The sequence below is a fragment of the Crinia signifera genome, chromosome 4 (assembly GCF_055691185.1).
Source record: "Crinia signifera chromosome 4, ASM5569118v1, whole genome shotgun sequence".
Lineage (NCBI taxonomy): Eukaryota > Metazoa > Chordata > Amphibia > Anura > Myobatrachidae > Crinia > Crinia signifera.
Window position 1 is genome coordinate 267830825 of NC_139220.1, and position 20997 is coordinate 267851821.

Sequence of the window (20997 nt, forward strand, 5' to 3'; positions counted from 1 at the left end):
AAATACTAGAAAGTATATAAATCCGAAAATAGGGACAGTGCGCGCCGAAGGCGCGCGCTAAAAATTTAGGGCTGGGTTTTTTGGGGGAAGTAGTGTGGTCGCATAGTAGTACCAATTCACATTACAGCACACACCGTAATGCCCAGTATACATTACAGCACACACCGTTATGTCGAGTACACATTATAGCACACACCGCCATACCCAGTACACATTATAGCACACACCGCCATACCCAGTACACATTATAGCACACACCGCCATACCCAGTACACATTATAGCACACACCGCCATACCCAGTACACATTATAGCACACACCGCCATACCCAGTACACATTATAGCACACACCGTAGTGCCCAGTACACATTATAGAACACACCGTAGTGCCCAGTACACATTATAGAACACACCGCTATACCCAGTACACATTATAGAACACACCGTTATGCCCAGTACACATTATAGCACACACCGTAGTGCCCAGTACACATTATAGCACACACCGTAGTGCCCAGTACACATTATAGAACACACCGTAGTGCCCAGTACATATTATAGAACACACCGCTATACCCAGTACACATTATAGAACACACCGTTATGCCCAGTACACATTATAGCACACACCGTAGTGCCCAGTACACATTATAGAACACACCGCTATACCCAGTACACATTATAGAACACAGTGCCCAGTACATATTAAACCAGATAAGTGCTGCTTACCTACATGCTGGTTGTAGGAGTTACATGCTGGTTGCCACGTGGGGGTGGGGGTGTTTGTATGCTGGTTGCAAAGGGGGCATTTCATGCTGGTTGCAAAGGGGGCATTTTATGCACTTTTCCCAGGGGGGGGCAGTTCATGCTTGTTGTCCAGGGGGCTGGAAATGCTTACAAGGCGCTCAGCAGAGTAGGTGAGCGGGCTGTCTGCGCGGCGGGGGATGAGATGCGGCTGAAATAGCTGATGTGCTGCTCTGAATTGAGCAGCATGTCAGCTCTTCCAGCCACATCCAGCATACCCTCCAACATTTGGAGGGCAGAAAACGGTACACAATCAAAAAGGGGGCGTGGCCATGGGTAAAATGGCAGTGGCCACAGGTAAAGGGGACATGGCCATGTTTGGGAATCATTACATTTCAGAATCATTATATTCTGCATAGTCACATCATCTGTGCAAACAATTTTATACAGTACATTGCCACCATAAATTATGAGGGTGAGACAGCCCCATGACTAGGTTGCTGTGCAGTCCGAGTGACTGACAATAGTGAGTCCCCCATTACATTTGCGCGGTCGGATGCAGCTCGCCTCACCAGCGCCTGGTCACCACTCACCACCAGACTGCTCATGCTCACAGATCGCTCCGGTGGTGGCAGCAGCAGCGTCGTCCTTGCAGTCAGACAGCCACAGGTCATTTGGCGCGGCTTAAAGCTCTAGACTGGTGGCGGCATCCAGATATTGGATACATGCCAGCGGGCGACCTCTGTGTGGATAGCTCTGCGGGAGCGGGACCGCGGGCTTAGCTAACATCATGACGCAGAGGCACCGCAAGTCTGTACTGGGAACGGTGGGGGGGGGGGGGGGGTATGATCCAGTCCCCCGCCACACAGACAGCCCGCTCACCTCTCCTGCTGAGAGCGGCTGTCTGCTGTTACATCCCATCCAGTCCCGTTCCACCCCTGCTCGCCTCAGGCTCTCAGCACTGCAGCAAACAGACTGTACTTACGTACACAGCGTGGCGGGGGCGGACCGCACAGCCGCACACTCAGTGAAACCTGCGCAGAGCGTAGCGACGTGTAAAACAAGCCACCTGTGATTGGCTGCCGGCACAATGATTGGGTCCCGGCAGCCGCTGACCAGTGATTGGCTCATGGGCGGTTCTCGGCTGCAGCACATCGCGTCCCCGGGGACTCCTTCAGTTTTAGAAACTGAGTCCTCGGGTGCCAATTTGGGGTAAAATACGCGGTATAGCGCGTTTTTGCGAACCCTGTGTAATCCATAGGGAGGGGGGGCTGGCTGCCCAGGGGTCCCACCGGCAAGCTAATAATGTTGTTAAGACAGCCCTGATAGGGGGGGAGGGGAGGAGAGGGAATCTAGTGTAATAGAAATGTAGCATACTAAGGGATGCCCTGCGTCATCGCAAGGGTGGCAATACCCTATAGAAGCCTCCCCCCCTAGCATATGTCACAGCCGGATGTCCTTCCGGCTGAAGGGGGGAGGAGGAGGCGCCGGGGACAGCTGCGCTGAGCTGGGATTTGACGGAGACCCCCCCACACACCACATAACAGGTATCGCGGGGGGGGGGGGGGGGCTCCGATACCGTTAATACATATCCACTAGCATCGCTGCGGCGGCGTGGCGAGGGGCAGTGATCTATCGCCCTAACACTGTGGTTATGGTTGGCAGTCAATAGGTCGACGCAAGCAAAAGGTTGACACATTTTTTTGCAATTGTTTTCTTTTAACCAACTTGTTCATACTACGATCCATGCCAACTGATATTGAGAATGGTAAAGCCTGAAGCATGTCAAGCCAAGTTAGCCATGCAAGGGTACGTGTTACATTAATTGGGGTACATGACGACACATGTCAATATAGACACCAAAAATGTGAAAAAACTTGTGTCAACCTTTTCCAGTGTCAACCATTTCCATATCAATCTTTTGCTTGTGTCCACCTAGTGCACGTTACCTATTTCACGCGTCGGCCTTTTCACTGTCGTCCAATAGTGGTTGAACTAATGACTGCCGACCTAATAATTCACACCCCTAACACTGTCAAGTATCTATGAAAATATGAAGTGTACATAACTGTAAAGGAGCCCATACACGCTCTATTTTGCGGCTTCGTTATGTACTTTTAAAGTACACATAGTATCGGATCGCATGCAGTGTGCATGCACTGCGATCCGATAAGATGTGTAGCTAGTACAAAAAGTATGTGCAGCACATACTTTTTGTACCACACTATGTGATGCGCGGGAGCGCACATTGCATAGTACAGAACGGAGCCGGACCACAACGGAGCGTGTATGGGCTCCTTTACACCTGACGCTCACATGGTATAATTCATAACAGGGAAAAAGACAGCGCTAGAAAAAGCAAAATCTCAATTTAATAACAATTTCAACATTATTTATTAATGTATTTACAGTTTCTTATATAGCGCAGCAGATTCCGTTGTGCTTTACAATTGGAGACAGTGATAAAACAACCTGGGAGGTAAATGGACCCTGCTGCAAGCTTACAATCTATAGGGACATAAGAGGGAAACAAAAAGACAGGCAGCCATAAACATAAACACTAATAGTCGGCCGGTAAACAAGACATGATTGAGAGCAAATTATTTGGGTACCAATAGATCTTCTACAATTGATTGTGGGCTCTCAGTCACAAACAAATAGAGGATCTTTGAGAAAGCAGCCGATGGGGAAACAAGTCAGTCCTAAAAAATTTTTTTAGCTCATAGACCACCTACTAGCCAGCACCTGAATCCAGGTATAGGCACTATGACATCCGATCTCCCAGTAATACTAAGTGGGGGAGAGTGGCCTGGAGGTATATGATATACCGTAATTCAGTGGAGGGAAATTACATGGTAGGTCATGGTAGGTCATTAAGTGCACTACTGAGAATCCTCTCAGAACTTTGGAGTGGTAACTATTAATTGCTAAACTGCATTACTTGCTTTTAACAAATAACATTCTGGCAACGAACTGCACTCTAACAACTCTAGCTCATTGTCCTGAACGACTAACACAGACACTGTGTGAACCTGTTTAAAGTTGACACTATGGGGGAAATTTACTAAGATGATTTAGTAGAAAAAAAATCGTATTTTCCTACGAAAATACGAATTTTTTGGGTGTATTCGTATTTTTGGCATTTACTATGCCAAAAATACAAATATTCGTATTCATATTGATGGGACATTCGTATTTGTATTTACAAATACGAATGTCTACACCATCGATAGAATACGACAGGAATCACCATTCAAAAGAATGGTGGTTCCTGATTTACTAAGCAGCCGTATTGAAAATACGGCTGCTAATTAGTGTAAAACTGCCACGAATATACGGCAGGAAAATACACTTTATTTTCCTGTCGTATTTGGCAGAAGCCTGCACAGATCAGTCAGATCCGTGCAGGCTTTAGTGTAAAAAAATATAAAAATAAATAAATGAAAAAAAAAAACGGCATGGGGTCCCCCCCACAGCTGTAACCAGCACCAGGCTGACAGAGCCGGGGCCGGTAATTAAAAATCAGGGAACCTGACAAATAGGGGTTCCCCGATTTTTAACAACCAGCCCCAGGCTCCAGGTCTGGTTCCCAAAATACGGGGGACAAAATGAGTAGGGGTCCCCCGTATTTTAAGAACCATCCCCAGGCCAAACCAGCCAGCAGGGTAATGTCACAGCCGGGGGACAAAACATTCATCCCTACTGACCAGTCAGCCTGGACAGGGGCCCTGGGGGAGTGGGGACCCCCCCAATAAAGGGGTCCCCCCCTCCAGGACTTACCTGACCAGGCTGAAGCCTGGTGCTGTCCCCGGTGGCCCTGTGCGGTGGCCACCGGGCTGATTGAAGTGTAAAAAAATAGATTAAAAACTATTGTTTAAAACTGTGGAACTATGAGTCCCAGCAAGCCTCCCCCGCAAGCTGGGACTTGGAGAACCACAAGTCCCAGCATGCGGGGCATTAAAGGGCCCGCTGGCACTTGTAGTTCCACAGTAATAAAAATAGTAAAATAAATACACACTGACACAATGAAAATAAAACTTAAATTCATCCAAAGCCCATACATACTGATACTTACCTATCTTGAGCCCGTAGGTAGCCCTCGGTCCTGGTGACCGGTGTCGTTCCTCCATGTCGGCAACCGTGTCGTCCTCCAGGTCCATGGCGATGTCCGGGTCCAAAGTAATCCATGGTGGAGTTGTGGAAGGAAATCCTACTCACCTGGTCCTGTGGCGAAGATGTCTTCTCTTGATCCGCCGTAGTCCAGGTATTCTTCAGCATGCTGGCGCTCCCCGCACTCTCCGCACCGGACTGTCAGAGGCGCAGAGATGTTTCATCTACCGCGCCTCTTCTCAGAATGATTTCTATTGGCCGCCTAGCGGCCTATCAGGAGCCAAGAAAGTCAGGTCTTGTTTTTCGACCGGCTATTAGTGTTTATGTTGATATTATTGTTAATAAATTGATATTTACCCTTTTCTAGCATTGTCTATTTCTGTGTTTTTGATTTGACTTCTATTGGAATTGAGTAGTCCCATTTAGACTGTGGCTGAAAAAGGTGTGTTCTTCATTAAGCCCACCCACTGCTCAACTAATAAATTTTTTTACATCATTGATAATGTTTTTGAGCTGGATGCCTCATTAGACACTGCCAACTGGACATACAGTATGCATGTTAATACACTTTAATCATGTGCATATTTGCCATACACACATGCTCTTACTGTGTATGTCTGTCTACCTTTGGTTGAGCCCCTCAACTACTTGACCTGCCAAAAAGGGGCGTGGTCAAAAAATATTGCCGTTCCTAAAGTTAACATGTCCAATGCTATAAAGATTTGCATTGGTGAAGTAGATATGCCTAACTCTAATTAGAACCTAACCCTAAAATCAAGTATTTATGTCAACACTTCAATATGAATATAGATAATAGTATTGAATAATAAATGTTAATATGGTGATAATTCTCTCCTATAAAGTGCATAACTCATTAAGCAGCAAAAGTCCCGTTCCTATGATGAATAGGGCAGTACGGAGGGTGTAATGGTTAGCATTACTGCCTCACAGCACTGAGGTCATGGGCTTGATTCCCACCATGTGTGTGCGTGTACATGTGGTAGAGAATATAGCTTGTACGCTCCATTGGGGCAGGGAAAATATTCTCTGTAAAGCATTGCTGCAGAATATGTGTGCGCTATATAAGAAACTGGTAATAAATAAATAATAAAATAAATAAAGAAATAAATAAATAATACTTTGAAAGGAGGTGTAAGTCCTTTCTCAACAGACTTGACACCCACTAGTACAGGATCCCATGTTGGAGTACAAACTCAGGCCGAAGGGTGGAATGTACTGGAGTAGAGAAGAGTTGCCCATATAGGGGACCAAGCTGGAGACATTTCAAGAGCGAGAGGTAAAGGGGCAAACATGTACAAGACATAGGCATATATTCAATGCCGTTGGTGAGCGGTGACTGCGAACAGGACTTTTTGCTCGCAGTCACCGCTCACCCTGTCAGTATTCAACTGACCCCCCTCATACACAAATTCCCCCTCGCTCCGTTTTTTGAGCGAGGGAGAATTGGCGTATGTGCCTCCAAAAGCTGCGAGAATTGAGGCTAATTACAGCGAGTTTGCTGCAATAGCCTCGGCTCTCGCAGTTTAGGGGAATCCTCGCAGTTCTGTGACTGCGAGGATTCCCCCGGAACGTTGCATAGTGCGAGCAGCCGGCGCAGGGGTTAAACTGCGAGGATCACTGGTTTTCTGCGATCCTCGCAGTTTAACCCCCTCGCACTGGCATTGAATACATGCCAAAGTTTTGCCTTCCAAATAATTTCTGCACCACCGACAAACTCAGAGGCTATTACAGTTGCAAGTGAGTTAAACAGTCAGAGTTGGGCTGGAGTTCAGGCCAACCAGCATACATGCTAGCTAAATGAGCCAAAGGTCAGCATACCTGGCTAGCAAGAATGAAGCATGGGTCAATAATGGAGAGAATGGATAAGCAGATGGCAGCAAATACAATGCTCAGAAGCAGGCCAGGTCAAGAGCGATTGTCAAATCTTATTAGCCCCGATAAGCCAGCCCTGCTTTTTTGCCTCTGGTTTGGGATATTGTTTTGCCTGCCTCAGAGATAGCGCATGCAAATGGATGTTACAAAGTAACATCCATTTGGAGGCCAGGGGGGAACGCCCACAGCTTTCGATGGTCGCTGACCATCGAAAGATGTGCGTGCATGCAAATGTAAGGTTGCTCTGAGCAACCCTACATATGCATGCACACTCGGGGGGGAAGTGGGCGGGCAGATGACATCCGCTGATGTCAGCTGCCTGCCCCCCCCCCCCCACCCCGTGTCATGGCCAAGAGAACGTCCAGTGTTCTCATGGGAACGGCCAGGAAACAGTGGGCGTTCCCATATGGTAATGGAGCTGCCCGGCACCCACGACCCTCTTTGCCCCCTGCCTGCTATGTTGGATGCGTGCACCTTCCGATCAGAATGTTTGCCATGGGTGCAAGCACCCTGCGTATGCACATGCACAGATATGCACATGCGCGCTAACAAAACATCAGTCCCCGTGCGGATGCAGGCTAGCTGCGAATGGACCTGAATAAGGTCCTTTATGTGTATTTTATGTGTATTCGTCTGGTACGTTACCATACATACAGCAGTATTTTTTATATATATTTATCAAGGTTAGCCAAGCCTCTATGGGGCTGACCTCTTAAATGGCTGGCAACACCCAGGGCCCCCAAAATGGCATTTCCCTGGTGGTCCCTTCATGCAAATCTCTCAAAATTCTGGCTTGCTGGATATGGAGAAAGCTGTCTGCATCAGGAGGGAGGGAAAAAAAGAGTCCTCAAATTGGGATTATCCTGACTAAATCAGGAAAGTTTGGTGATATCTAGTCAAAATATATGTAGCAGCTCAAAACAGAAAAAAATGGCTATGTGTTATGTGTCAGAGTTTCCAATATATCTCCAAATAACCATTCAAGCAGCAGTCAGACTACGTAAAGCAAAAATAGACTGCGCTAGAATATGGCTCTAAATATCCTTTTAATGTACAGTAACTAATAAACAAGCATATACATTAACACAAAAATCACAAAATAGACATAAAGATGAAAAGAAAAAAACATTAACCAATGTAATGTTTTTACATTGTTTATTGTTTTTTTTTATTTTCTTCTTTGTGTTTTAATTGATGTAGCAGTTCAAATGCAGGTTGCTCAGACACCATCAGTGGGATGTAATGCCACTCTAGTTCGGCAGCAGTGCCGTGCAAGTGATTGCCCCTTTAAAAACAAAATCTGAATTTAGCCATCTTTCCGCACTGCCGTCAAACTCGGGTGGCATTACTTGACGTTGAATCTGTCCACATATCGGGCCGTTTGTATTGGCCCCTTTGTTCGAACGGGGCCGATGTTTTGCTTCTGCACATGTGTAGACGCTGGGTGGGTGCGCCCATGGCGAACAAACTGTTCGCTGGGTGCACGCACCCAATCTTATGGCCGGTGGGCGGGGGCCGGCGGGCAGGGGTACTCGCCCATGAAATAGCTGGACTCTCCCATGGTAATCACCCGGTTACGTGGACACCGGCAGCTGACATCACTGTATGTCTGCTGCCCGCCCATTTCACCGTGATAGTTCGCGCATAAAAAAGTGGCCTTAGAGTCACTTTATATAATCGTGTGCACACCACATCTTTCGGTGGTCAGCGACTATCGAAAGATGTGGGAGGTTACCACTGGCATGCGAATGGATGTATATGTAAATCATCCATTTGAATGCCATGCGAACTTAGGCACCTTGCGAATGGTGAGCCAGCGTACCACCATTTGCAGGGTGGGTTCTGGTTGACTTGCAGAGGATCTTCTCCGCCATGGAGCAGCTGGTACAGGCTGTTCGGTGTCAGTGTCTTGTGGAATTTCACTTACTACACTTCCAGGCATCTGCTGCTCCGGCTTACTGTTCCTGTTACTGTGTTTTCCAGGTGTGTGTGTTTCTCTCACAGGTGTGTGTGTGTGTGAGAGAGTGAGGAGGGTTTGGAATAAAATTACCTTGTAGAGGCCCCCCACATCGTCGTTGTCCCTGGGTCCCCTACTGCCTTGATCTGGCCATGGTAGCAGCTGCATCATGCCCTGCAAAGCCTAGCCTCCTAATTTAATTCTTGAAGTAAAGAAGTTGGGAGGTATGATAACAGAAAAAAAAGTTTTATTGTCTTTGGTTATTAAATTTATATTTTATTTTTTATTTTTGAATTGTGATATTGGCTTTATTTAATACGGTTTTTAGTGCTGTTTATGGATTTTTTTTTATTTTACTGCGATTGAGTAGTCCCATTAAAACAGCAGTTTTAAAACCAGTTAAACCAGTTAAAACCAGTGTTATTGTATCCCTTCAGCGCTCAACCCATAATAATTTCTGATCCTAGAAAATAAAAAAGTTTCACCATCAAGGTACCAAGGTGCTCGTAGTGCTACCAGATACATAACCAATGCTGTTGTGAAACCAAATTGTCAACACATACAGAGCAGAAAACTTCAGAAAGGAGTTATCAGTCAAAAAGCAATCTGCCATAGTTGCTTTGAGAAATGATGGACATACTGTAGTGGTGTGAAATTGCTCCCCTGGAGAAGGTTTCTCTTGGCGGCATGTACAGATGGAGCCATTCTCAATCAATGGCTGTTTACGTGGACACGCCCCCTTTTCGGTGGAGTTCAATAGCTTTCACTGACTGTAGAAATACTGCTGATTAGAAGTTAATGACTGGCCAGTCTTAACAGCAAAGTAGGCTCTGGGCAAGGCAATCATAACTTGCCCATCGTTCCACACCGTCTCTACATGTTAACATACAGTAAATGGCTGTCAGCTCAGGCCATTTACCAATCAGCATGTCTGTTTTTAAGTCAATGGAAATGTGCCTTGGGCAGAATTTCGCAGACGTTTACACAAGGCCCACAGAGTAGGAGAAACATTGTAATATGGTGTGTGTAGTGGTATTATTGTGGGCACATGGCTGGTGTAAAGTACAGGTATGAATAAACCTGGAACAATACATGGGTTTTTGCACCGACTGAATCTAGTTAGGTGTGTGGTATAATATATACAGGTATATACAGAACTCAACAACAAAAAATAAATACCTTCACTGCAACAAAAAAAAAAACTGGTTGTAGAGTTTGTTATAATCATTATGATTATCAGTATTCTAAAGTGTGCACCTGCATTTTCCTTTTTCTTGTGTGGCACTACAAGTTTCAGCATGAGGGGTGCAGCTAGATCGAAGAGGGCCCCATATCAAAATGTCCACGCCCCCCCCCCCCCATCCTTTTATAATCCTACTGACCCATTGGCCCTCATTGTGGTTGACTCGCAAGGCTGTGAATTTGCAGCCTTGTGAGACCCCCAGATGCTGCCCGCCGAATGCCGGTCTGCCTGCCCCCCTCGCATGCAAGTTCGTTCACACGGCCTGTGAACGGATGTTTAACATAAACATCGAATGCGGCTATGTGGAAACCCCCACATCATTCGATGGTCGCCGACCATCGAATGATGTGACGAGTGCACCAAATCTAAAGTGACTCTCAGGTCGCTTAGACATGCGTGCACACTCGACATGAACTTCGTGGGCAGCTGACATCCAGTGATTTCAGCTGCCTGTCCCCGGCACGTCACAGGCTGCTTACCATGGGAACGCCCATGAAACACTCAGCATTCCCATGGGTGTGACTATCCGCTGCTGCCCCTGCATGCAGTCTTGGGTGCGTGCGCCCGAACAGTCTGTTCGCCGTGGCCGCAAGCACCCAGCGTATGTACATGTGCAGAAATGCATCTGCGCATACGCACAACATCGGTCCCATGGGCGAACGGATTAGAATAAGATCCTTTATAAACTCTGTAGCACTTATCATCATGTATCAACTACTGTATAAGAGAGAAATACTATTTAAAGCAGCCATGTTTTGCTTGGAACCGCATAGCCATTTCAAATCCCCACACAAAAGAGAGAAGCAGCAGCTTGGTACATTTACCACTTATTGCCCAGCAGCACTTGTGGACCACGTATGCCAACATGTCCTGCTGAGACCTGTAGCTCCACAGTGTGGCTAGATGCAGTGGGACCAATACTAGGAGACACAGGAGCAGGCGTAGTATGTGCATATTACTTTTGTCTGCAGGACACTACAAGGCCCAGCATGGTAGCATTTTTTATATGTCAAATTAGGATGTGCAGCCCCCCCCCCCCCCCCTCCCCCTTTACTCAAAAAACTGGATGGTGTCAGGAGTAGTGTCAGACATAGCGGCATATTTATGAAAACCCGAGGACAACCCCGTAAAAGAAAAATTCTTATTACTGCATATGGGGCTGGTTCGTTAGGGTTAGCGGCCAAAAGCAGTAGATATTTCCTGCTCTATATCTTTACATTTAAGGGATACTTAACTCCGCCCTTACACAGGCAGAAACAGAAGTTCTGTATATTGTAAGGCCAGAATTAATTCATAAATACAGAAGTTTCTTCATACCCCTAGCCTCAATATACCACACTGTGTGAGACACACAGCGCAACTGAGTCGCTCTGAAAGATGTACAGTAGGGTACCGTCTTTTTCTTTAAATTTTGAATCTGTAGTCATAGTGAAAGCCACATTTTAAGTGTAAAAGAAGCTTGGCGTGGAATAGTCGCCCTAAAATTGAGATTGTCAGTTTTGTGCGACTGAAGCCACAATGTATGGTTTCTATGGGGTGCGGGATGAGTGACCAACATTCGGGATTCCGATGACCGTTTCTCCGACCTTGGAATTCTGACAGTAGTCAGTAGTCCGACAGTCAGAATCCCGACTTACACAGGTTATTTTCCCTAGTTGGGGTCCATAACTACCATAGAGGGATAATAGAATAGGTGCCTATTCTGTTATTCCGATGTCGGAGAAATGACTGTTGGAATCCAGACTGTGAGTAAAAAAACTATTTCAGTACTATTACTACGTATGGCCCCATGATGTCTAAATCTGCCCATACCAAATAGTGAGAAAACCTGGCAGAAACTTACCCCCGACAAACAGGGCTGTTATTGTAGCAAAAAGTCATTTTAGCAAGTAGTCTGCCGAGGTTGAATACTTATGCATAGTTTTTGTTCTTTAAACCTTTAAATAATAAATTGAGTAGGCAGCTGCGATACGATGAGGTGGTGACCAATCAGTTGTATGGCGGAACCAAGCGTTTTGTGGGATTGGTCCGGACAATGCAGACATGTTTGGACCACTCTGGCAGCTGCATGACATCACATGTACCTGCTGCGACCCAAAACATGGCTGGCCTGTGCCTGGCTTTGCAGCTAGTGGGCTGCCAGTAATGTGCAAAGGCTTCACTGTATAGCGAAGCACTCGCACAGCAGCGGTGTGCCCACAAAATTTTGCAGGCACATCGCTGGGCGGCTTTACCCCATGCTGGGCAGCCCCCCATAGCCTGCTGCCTTGGGTTGTAGTTTTGCAAGGATTTGCAGTGATAGGCAGCAACTAAAACATTTAAATGTTAATAGGTCTTAATAGTTCATTTTAGCTCATTTTAAATTGACTCATACAGTAGCTTCTGCCTGTCCTTCACATCCACCACCACCACCATCACCCATCTAACCTCTTAAATGCAACAATTTCTCTAACCTCTAGCATTTCTCTTCCATTAGCAGATAAATGCCTCTGACGCATGTGTGCCACCGAGTCCTTTCATACAATGATACTAAGAGATGCAGTGTGAAATCATATCTATTTAACCAAGAGCGTGAGAATCTCCCAGAGCAGGGCATGCTGTGTATGAGACAAACGATGCCAAGAAAGGCAGATTGATGACTCACAAACAGAGCAATTCGCCCTCTAGTCTTTTTGGAAAATAGCACACCTGTAACTCCAACTGCTAAACATCCACACTGGTAACCCTTTCCCGCCGGGAACAGGTATAAGGGAAAATTGTTACTGTTACCGCATTGCATAGTGCACAGCATTCAGCAGTATATTACTGAGAGTGCTGTCCAAGGTCCTGCAATATGTGTAAAAAGGTATCATAATTTGGGTGGGCTGCTCAATAAGGACTGCCGTCTACATGGACCACCGCTGAGTTTCTTTCAAAGAGTGTGACCAAAATTGTAATAGACAATTAGAACCATTTTGCTAATTTCATTATGTTTGCAAAAGTTTATGTTCAGCTTACTTAGGCTAGGCATATATAAAGTGCAAGTGTTATCTTTATTAATGCGTGGAAATAGAAAGTAATAAAAACAATATGGTGATTATTAATTATTACAGTTATTTATATAGTTCACACGTACTATGCAGGACTTTACAGAGAATACTTCTGGCATTCACATTAATCCTGCTACAATGCAACTTACAATTTATGTTCCCTTTCACATGGCAACTAAGATACATTAGAGTAATCTGTTATTAGAAGGTGTTTAATTTCGGAGTATGTTTTTGGCGTGCGGGAGGTAACCGTATCATCTGAAAAAGTCTGACAGAAACATAGAGAAAATACATCCCTTCAAGTGGTTAAGAAAATACATCCCTTCAAGTGGTTAAATAGTGGTGTTATTTTGTTTTGGTCTCGATCTTATAATTTTCTACCTTTTCATAGTACTAGGGCCCTGCAAAAGCCTCGCCTAAGTAACAGGCTTACAGTTTTCTAGGTAACATCTGAAGACATTGGCAAATGTATGTACAGAAGCATATCAATTGTCATAAATCAATTCTGTCATAAATTACCTATTATGTTTGTAATACAGTTTTGTTTTTTAATCCAAATTCTGAAAATCTTTAAACCACAGTAATAGTGTGGGGGTCTAACTTTTTCATATTGGCCTATTGACCCTATAAACTAGGGTGGCCAATCCCGAGCCATTTTTTCAATCCCGGGATTGAAAAAACGTCATTCCTGGGATTGGCCTCTGGATGGGGAGAGGGCAGACATAGTTTACAGGGATCGGTAGATAGCCCAGCACACCTGGGGCCGTTTAAAAGTATTGGACGGTTTAAAACAAACAGGCGATGTGCAGGGAGAAGAGGGCACTTTCAAACGTACCTGCTCCATTACTCCACTTCAGGAGCCACGTCCGTGGCCCGCGGTGACCGTTCACCTCCCTTGTTTGAGCTGAATGATCCTGTGCCCAGTAGCTTCAGCAGAGACACTGACAGCAGCGAGTGATTCCCCAGCACATCGCTGTGCTGCTGCCGCCTATACATGAGTGGGAGACGGGACCCTGCTGTGTGCGAGCCAGCATCGGGATCCCTCTGGGCACTGAGGGAGGGGGTCTGGTGACAGAGAGCAGCTGCTGGGGGTCCAGCAGACATGGAGAACTATTTTTTCAGGCAGCACTGTGCGAGCTGGGCAGCGTGTGAGCCGAGCGCTGCTTGTGCTTAGTACTGATGGCAGTAAGGGATGAAATGCGCATGCGCATTTCAATCCCAAAATCCCGGAAATTGGAGGCTCCAATCCTGGGATTGAAATCACAGTCAAAAATACCCAAAATCCCGGGATCCCGCCGATCCCGATCCCGGGATCCCGCCGATCCCGGGATTGGCATCCCTACTATCAACCTACTGCATGTAAACCATATGGAGTCATCCTATTGACTGTCAACTTATTTTTAGTCAATTCACTATCCCCACCAATGGCATTACAATAGCGGGAGCTTGGGGGAGCCAGTGCTGTGGGGGCAAATGGTCTCTGCAGATTCCAATGGGTCTGGCCATCTGTGTAGAATATGCTGAAAATGTCCCTCCAAAAACGGCCACAACCTTGGAGGAGACAGATGCAAGAGGTCCTACTGGACAGATGAATAGATGCTAGAGGTCCTACTAGGTAGTGTTTATCGCTACCCGGAAGTTAGAGTTTCCAGATAGGAATACAGATTGACCTATCTTACTCCTGAAATATATATACAGTTGTGCTCATAAGTTTACATATCCAAGCAGAATTTGTGATTTTCTGGTCATTTGTCAGAGAATATGAATGATAACGCACAAACATTTCTTTCACTCATGGTTAGTGGTTGGGTGAAGCCATTTATTGTCAAACAACTGTGTTTACTCTTTTTTAAATCATAATGACAACAGAAACTACCCAAATGACCCTGATAACATGCACACAAGTTGACACAAACAGGTTTGAATGGCTACTAAAGGTAACCATCCTCACCTGTGATCTGGTTGCTTGTAATCATGTATAAAAGGTCAGTGAGTTTCTCCTGAAAGACCCTTGCATCTTTCATCCAGTTTTGCACTGACGTGTCTGGATTCTGAGTCATAAGGAAAGCAAAAGAATTGTCAAAGGATCTGTGGGAAAAGGTAATTGAACTGTATAAAATAGGAAAGGGATATAAAAAGATATCCAAGCAATTGAGAATGTCAATCAGCAGTGTTCAAACTCTAATTAAGAAGTGGAAAATTAGGAATTCTGTGGAAACCAAATCACGTTCAGGGAGACCAACAAAAATTTCAGCCACAACTGTCAGGAAAATTGTTCGGGATGCAAAGAAAAAGCCACAAATAACAAGTCGACCTTTCATTGGCTACAGCAGAATAAAGTGAAGGTTCTGGAGTGGCCATCTCAGTCTTCTGACCTCAATATCATTGAGCCACTCTGGGGAGATCTCATACGTGCAGTTCATGCAAGACAGCCCAAGAATTTACAGGAACTGGAGGCTTTTTGCCAAGAGGAATGGACAGCTGTCATTTGGGTAGTTTATTTTGCCATTATGATTTAAAAAGAGTCAACACAGTTGTTTGACAATAAACGGCTTCACCCAACCACTAACCATGAGTGTAAGAAAAATTTGTGAGTTATCAATCATGTCATATAGGCAGAAAATCACAAATTCTGCTAGGGTATGTAAACTTATGAGCACAACTGTATATACGTATTGTCCCTGGTAATGAGCATGTAACCCCCTGCCATTGAGCATGTAAACCACTAGTAACAGGCAAAAAAACACTGGCAAAGAAGAAGAAACCCTGGAAAGGAGCATGAAACCCCTGGCAACGAGCATTTAGATAAAAAAAATTATAATAAATGTATGGGGGAGGAGGCAGAAATTATTTTGGCAAGGGGGGGTGGTGGCGGCACAAATTTTCTAGTTGCCACTGATCTCCACCACCTAATGGAGATGGCAGGGGGTCAAAATACTCTTTTTAGACTTTTGATCACATATAATATACATATTTATCATGCTGTGTGGGTTGAAATTATTTATTTGCTGTAGTTAACCTTTTTAAAAGCAAACCCCAGATGCAATTTATCTATCCGTAGGCAACATATACACTCATGCTTTCGGGACCAAAGAACTTACCTGAGTTTCACACACTAGCTCAATCACAACCAGTAAGAGTTCAATAATGAAGATAATAAGCAGCACCCAGAAGAACTGAGGAAAATAAAAAGCATGGGTTAGTTTCAGAGATTAGGGTATCATACTGTAAATTTTTTGGGAAAAACATTCAGTGCAAAGAATATCTTCAATCTATACTGAGGTTGTGGACTTCCCTTCCAGAAGTCATTGTGGTTTGGTCAAGGATACTGTGCAGGAAATATGCCTCCATGAATTAAGGCTTAACTCATGAAAGTCCATAAATAAATAAGCGTGTCATTTTGTAGTTGTATAGATGTGATGCAGACAAGTGTATAAAATTAGTGTCTAGAATTTGGGAAACATTCATGTTTAAAGGGAGTCACACTTGCTCTAGGGGTAAAGTTTCTTATGTAGGGTACACACCAGAACGACCATGATCGTGCGACGATTGTGAAATGATTTTCTGAAATCGTATGATGGTCGCACGATTGGAGTGGAGTACATGATCTGCACATGATCAATACCCAATACAATGTAGATGACGAATTATTAGTGCAGCAGGTAAAATCTCCAAAGCCACCAAATGACCAGCGGGGATGCGCATCGGATCAGAATCGCATTGAAAACATGTACAACTAGTAACCCCGCTTGAAGCAAAAGCTTCGAAAGCTTCATTCTGTGTTTGCACATGTGTTAAAAAGAGATGTATGTTTACTCCCTCCAGCAGATGGCAGTGTTTTGGAGACTCACGGACACTAGATGTATATATAGATGACGAGTGAGCCTGCTTGAAGTGAAAGCTTCTAAAGCTAGTCTGCTACCTTCTGTGTTTGTGCATGTGTGAGAAAGAGATGTAGTATCACTCTCTGCCAGCAGCTGGCAGTGTTTCGGAGACTCAAGGACTAGACATATAAAGATGATTCTGCTCTTTACCTACAAATCGGTTGTTATACGCGTCAAAATTGGGGGAATTGAGCCCGAATTCTTCTGGTGTGTACCCAGCATTAGAATCTTTAGTCCTACATGTTCATAAAGTGGTCCTTTTTATTTATGTTACCAACCTGTCTGATTTGCAAATATTTAGTTTTGTATTATTTGTATGTATAAACATACATACATATACACAGTATATGTTACACATGGAAACAAATTACAGTCCCCGCATTTTCCATTACACTTTGCTAAGTGAACTGGTACAGTGTAATCTCCTTTTAATATTTGATTCATTGTCTTGCCAGTGACCTGTGCCCCTCATTTTATCTATGCCATTTCAATGAATGGAGTACAAGTCTCCAGCATATTAAAATGTCATGCGTCACAATTAAAATGCAATCAACAATGCATCCTGTAAGAAAGCAGGAGATGTCCCAACTTGTCACTTTGTCACTGGCTGTTCATGTTGCTGGATATTAACTGATCACATAAGAGAGAAAACATCTTTCTGAACAAATCCCCCGCGACTCACAATTTATCGTCACTAACGCCGTGTTCCAATATTGGTATTAACCTCTGCGCTTCTACAAAATGACAGGAAATGGAACGCTCGCTTCTCCTGTCCCCGCTGCAGTGATGATGAATTAGGTCATTAGACCTGAATGAGACTGAAATGTTTTCCACAGATAACAGGTTCCTTTAACTCTTTGTTGTTATGATTGATGTACTAGAGAATGAGTATTTCTTACACATTTTTTAGTTTCAAACATACTGTGTATGCATGCTTTAAATTATACAAAGGTTTAATGCTAGAATTCATAATGGCATCCAGAACCCAACCTGACTAAAACATTTTACATATAATATACTAGTTTCCTTGATGGGTTATCCTGTGGGAGCCAGAGCCGAATTTCCCATTAGGCACGTGAGGCACGTGCCTAGGGGCGGCACATGTTTGGGGGCGGCACTTGGATGCCTGTGATAGTACTCTCAGCCCAAAATGTATCAATAACTGCAAAATATCCACTGTACTGTACTATATTCCATCTTAAATAGAGTGTAAATGGATAGGACATGCAGATACTGCCCCTGGAAACTGTCCTACTTAGTAAATATGTATTCATAATAAAAGAACATGTCATAGTTAGTGGCTTTTTTTAATAAATCCATTATATTGGCTATTATCAAATGAGGGCTTATAAGTAAACAATAAAAATAATAGACAGGGGGTGGGGGTGGCGTTATTGTTGTGTCTAGGGGCGCCGCCATCCCTAAATCCGCCCCTGGTGGGAGCCATGATTTTTTCTCAGTATAAATAAGAAGATAAGCATGACAAACCTCTACAGGCAATGACACCTGTTGGATTTGGTGGCAAGTCTGCAGATATGAACAGCCCAACTATCAAACCTGAATTAAAGAGATTGGATGCAGGTCTTAGAAAGAACACAAGGAGAGCTGATAGACCATAAAGTTACAGGCTGTTTATCCCGTTATAATTTTTGGCCAGCCCAAATGTGGTGGCTGCACAGCCTGGGGGAAGTATGTTTCTCTAGGTGAGATGAGAGCTTAAGGCTGAATCTTCTGTTCCAAATTTGGGAATATAATGCATTTGTCAGAACCCTGCATCTGTTCACTACAAACATAGGCAGAGTACATTAGGAACCAAAAGGGAGTTTTATTAGAGATGTTTTACAGTAACTAAGGAATTGTTCAAACTAAGGAAAGTCAAAAAGAATTGCTGGGATAACTAGAATTGTAGAACTACTGTATTAACAAGCAAACAACAACAACAGCTAAGGTTTACCCTACTAGCTGAGGTTATTACATAGGTTCCCTTTTCCTATAAATGCGGAGTATACGAGTAAATAATCATTGATATCTATTATTAAGCTTCTCATTAAGATTCATTAAGCATGTTGTAAATGATTAGACAATGCAATGAATATACAGTTATATAGACTCAGATTGTGGGCAAGTGATATAGAAGGCAGATTTTTCAAAAGGCAGCTGGTTCCAAGGGGCACCTTAAAGATATCATGGCCATCCAAAACTACCGCATGACATCTCATGGCCCTGCACACACTCCTAAAGGCCTCTTTAAAAGGATAAAAATGTTTGGACGCACAAAATGTGTGCCGAGCATAGCGAGTGCACACTATTTTTTTCTCCCACAAGTCAGGTTGCTTTAACGTGCTATGTTTTAGTGTCCATGTCGACTGTGTTGACATGTGGAACAAAAGAATTTGAAAAACACCATGTCGACCTAATTGTTGTGTAGCCCTTTTTACATGTCGATCTTTTTATATGTCAACCTTTTTGGATGTCGACCTTAATGCATGTCGACCTAAATAGACGTCGACCTAATGGTGTCGACCTAAATGGTTGTCGACCTTTTTGATGTCTACCTTTTGTCCCACACCCATCTGTATATCAGGGATAAATTAGTATTTTTCTAACCAGGGTATGACCACATTAATATTATAAATGTATTTGAAAGATGCCATATGAAGGTAACAAGCTCCTGTAATTTGGATATTAAACACACAGGATCCGTGCAGGGATTACATTCCCTTCTTGTACAAAGCAGAACATTGAGATGTATTCTGCTTCTAAGAATCACCAGGAGTGTGACCGAGATCAGTGACTTTCTGGCATTTATACCAGGACTAGCAGCAAAAAGAAAAAACATATTGTTAATGCACAAAATATACTCTGTCTGGATTCTATTCTTTGTGAATGTCAGAGAGTCTGGGGCAGAAATGCGCCATCACTCCCACTCATTTTACAACAGAACTTCAGTATAGACTAAATACATCAAGATGAAAGAGAAACAGACACTGGTCTTGATGCCAAGATTAATGTATGCCCATTTGCGGAGCTTATCCTGCATGTTAGCACTGCACATGTAAAGGAACAGATGACACCCATATACAGTGAGGATGATGGGTATCAGATCAAGCCTACGGATATCGTCAGGCTACTCAAAAAGCTGTATACAGCTCTGCATATAGGCAAACATCTTTAGCTCCACGCACGCAATGTGTGAGTAATCATGGCTAACTTGCTTTTGGCTCTACTCTCTCCTAGCCTCACAGTAGTGTACCAGTCTGATAAGAACATAAAGATTATATGGCCTACACCTCCCTTGTATGGTTACAGTGTGATCATCAGCCCCTCTACTACTTCTGCTCAGAGGAGACTGCATGCACAGAGGATACTGCGATTACGGTTTCATTGTTGTTTAGGGGCGGGGCCGAAGTGACGGGGGGTGTGAACCAGTTGTTTCATGGGAGCACACTGGACAACACAGGCAGTCTGGACAACACGTTTTGTGTGTGTGTGTGTGGGGGGGGGGGAAGCTTGGGGGGCAGATGGTTGACATCACAGGCAGCAGCTGCAACCACAAACATGACTGGCCTGCTCATGGCTTCATAGTTAGGCTGTGTGGCTAGTGATGTGTGAGCACTCCCTGTGTAGAAAAGCACCCTGCTTTTTATTTATTAATTAATTAACAGTTTCTTATATAGCGCACACATATTCTGCAGCGCTTTACAGAGAATAATTGAACATTCAATCCCTGCCCCAGTGGAGTATATTTTTGGATTGTGAGAGGAAACCGGAGTACCTGGAGGACACCCACGCAAGTACGGGGAGAATATACAAACTCCACACAGTTAGGGCCATGGTGGGAATCGAACCCAGCAGGGTAACCCCCACCTAATTATGTAATTTGTCAATTTTTAAAAAAAATTAAAAAAATAAAGTTTAAAAATAAACTCAAGCAAAGGATCAGAGAAGCCTTCAGTGGGCGTCTTTGTACAAAAGACTGCTCTTGTGGCATTTTCACATCTTTTCCGATTCACTGAGATTGAAGACGCAGCATCAAACCGATTTGCATACCCCTCTGAAATAATTCATATTATGACATAACTTTTATTTATAGTTTAATTAAAATGTTTCCGCAACGTAAGAACAAACAAATATAAC

General features: G+C 44.1%; 1 protein-coding gene across 1 annotated transcript in view; it reads right to left on the reverse strand.

The window, feature by feature from the left end:
• Positions 1–20997, reverse strand: part of LOC146075358 (tetraspanin-15-like) — a 160140-nt gene that overhangs the window by 60893 nt on the left and 78250 nt on the right. The window contains exon 3 of the mRNA XM_083184512.1: positions 16078–16152. Coding sequence (XP_083040638.1) covers positions 16078–16152 — 75 coding nt within the window. The remainder of the gene's footprint in view (positions 1–16077; positions 16153–20997) is intronic.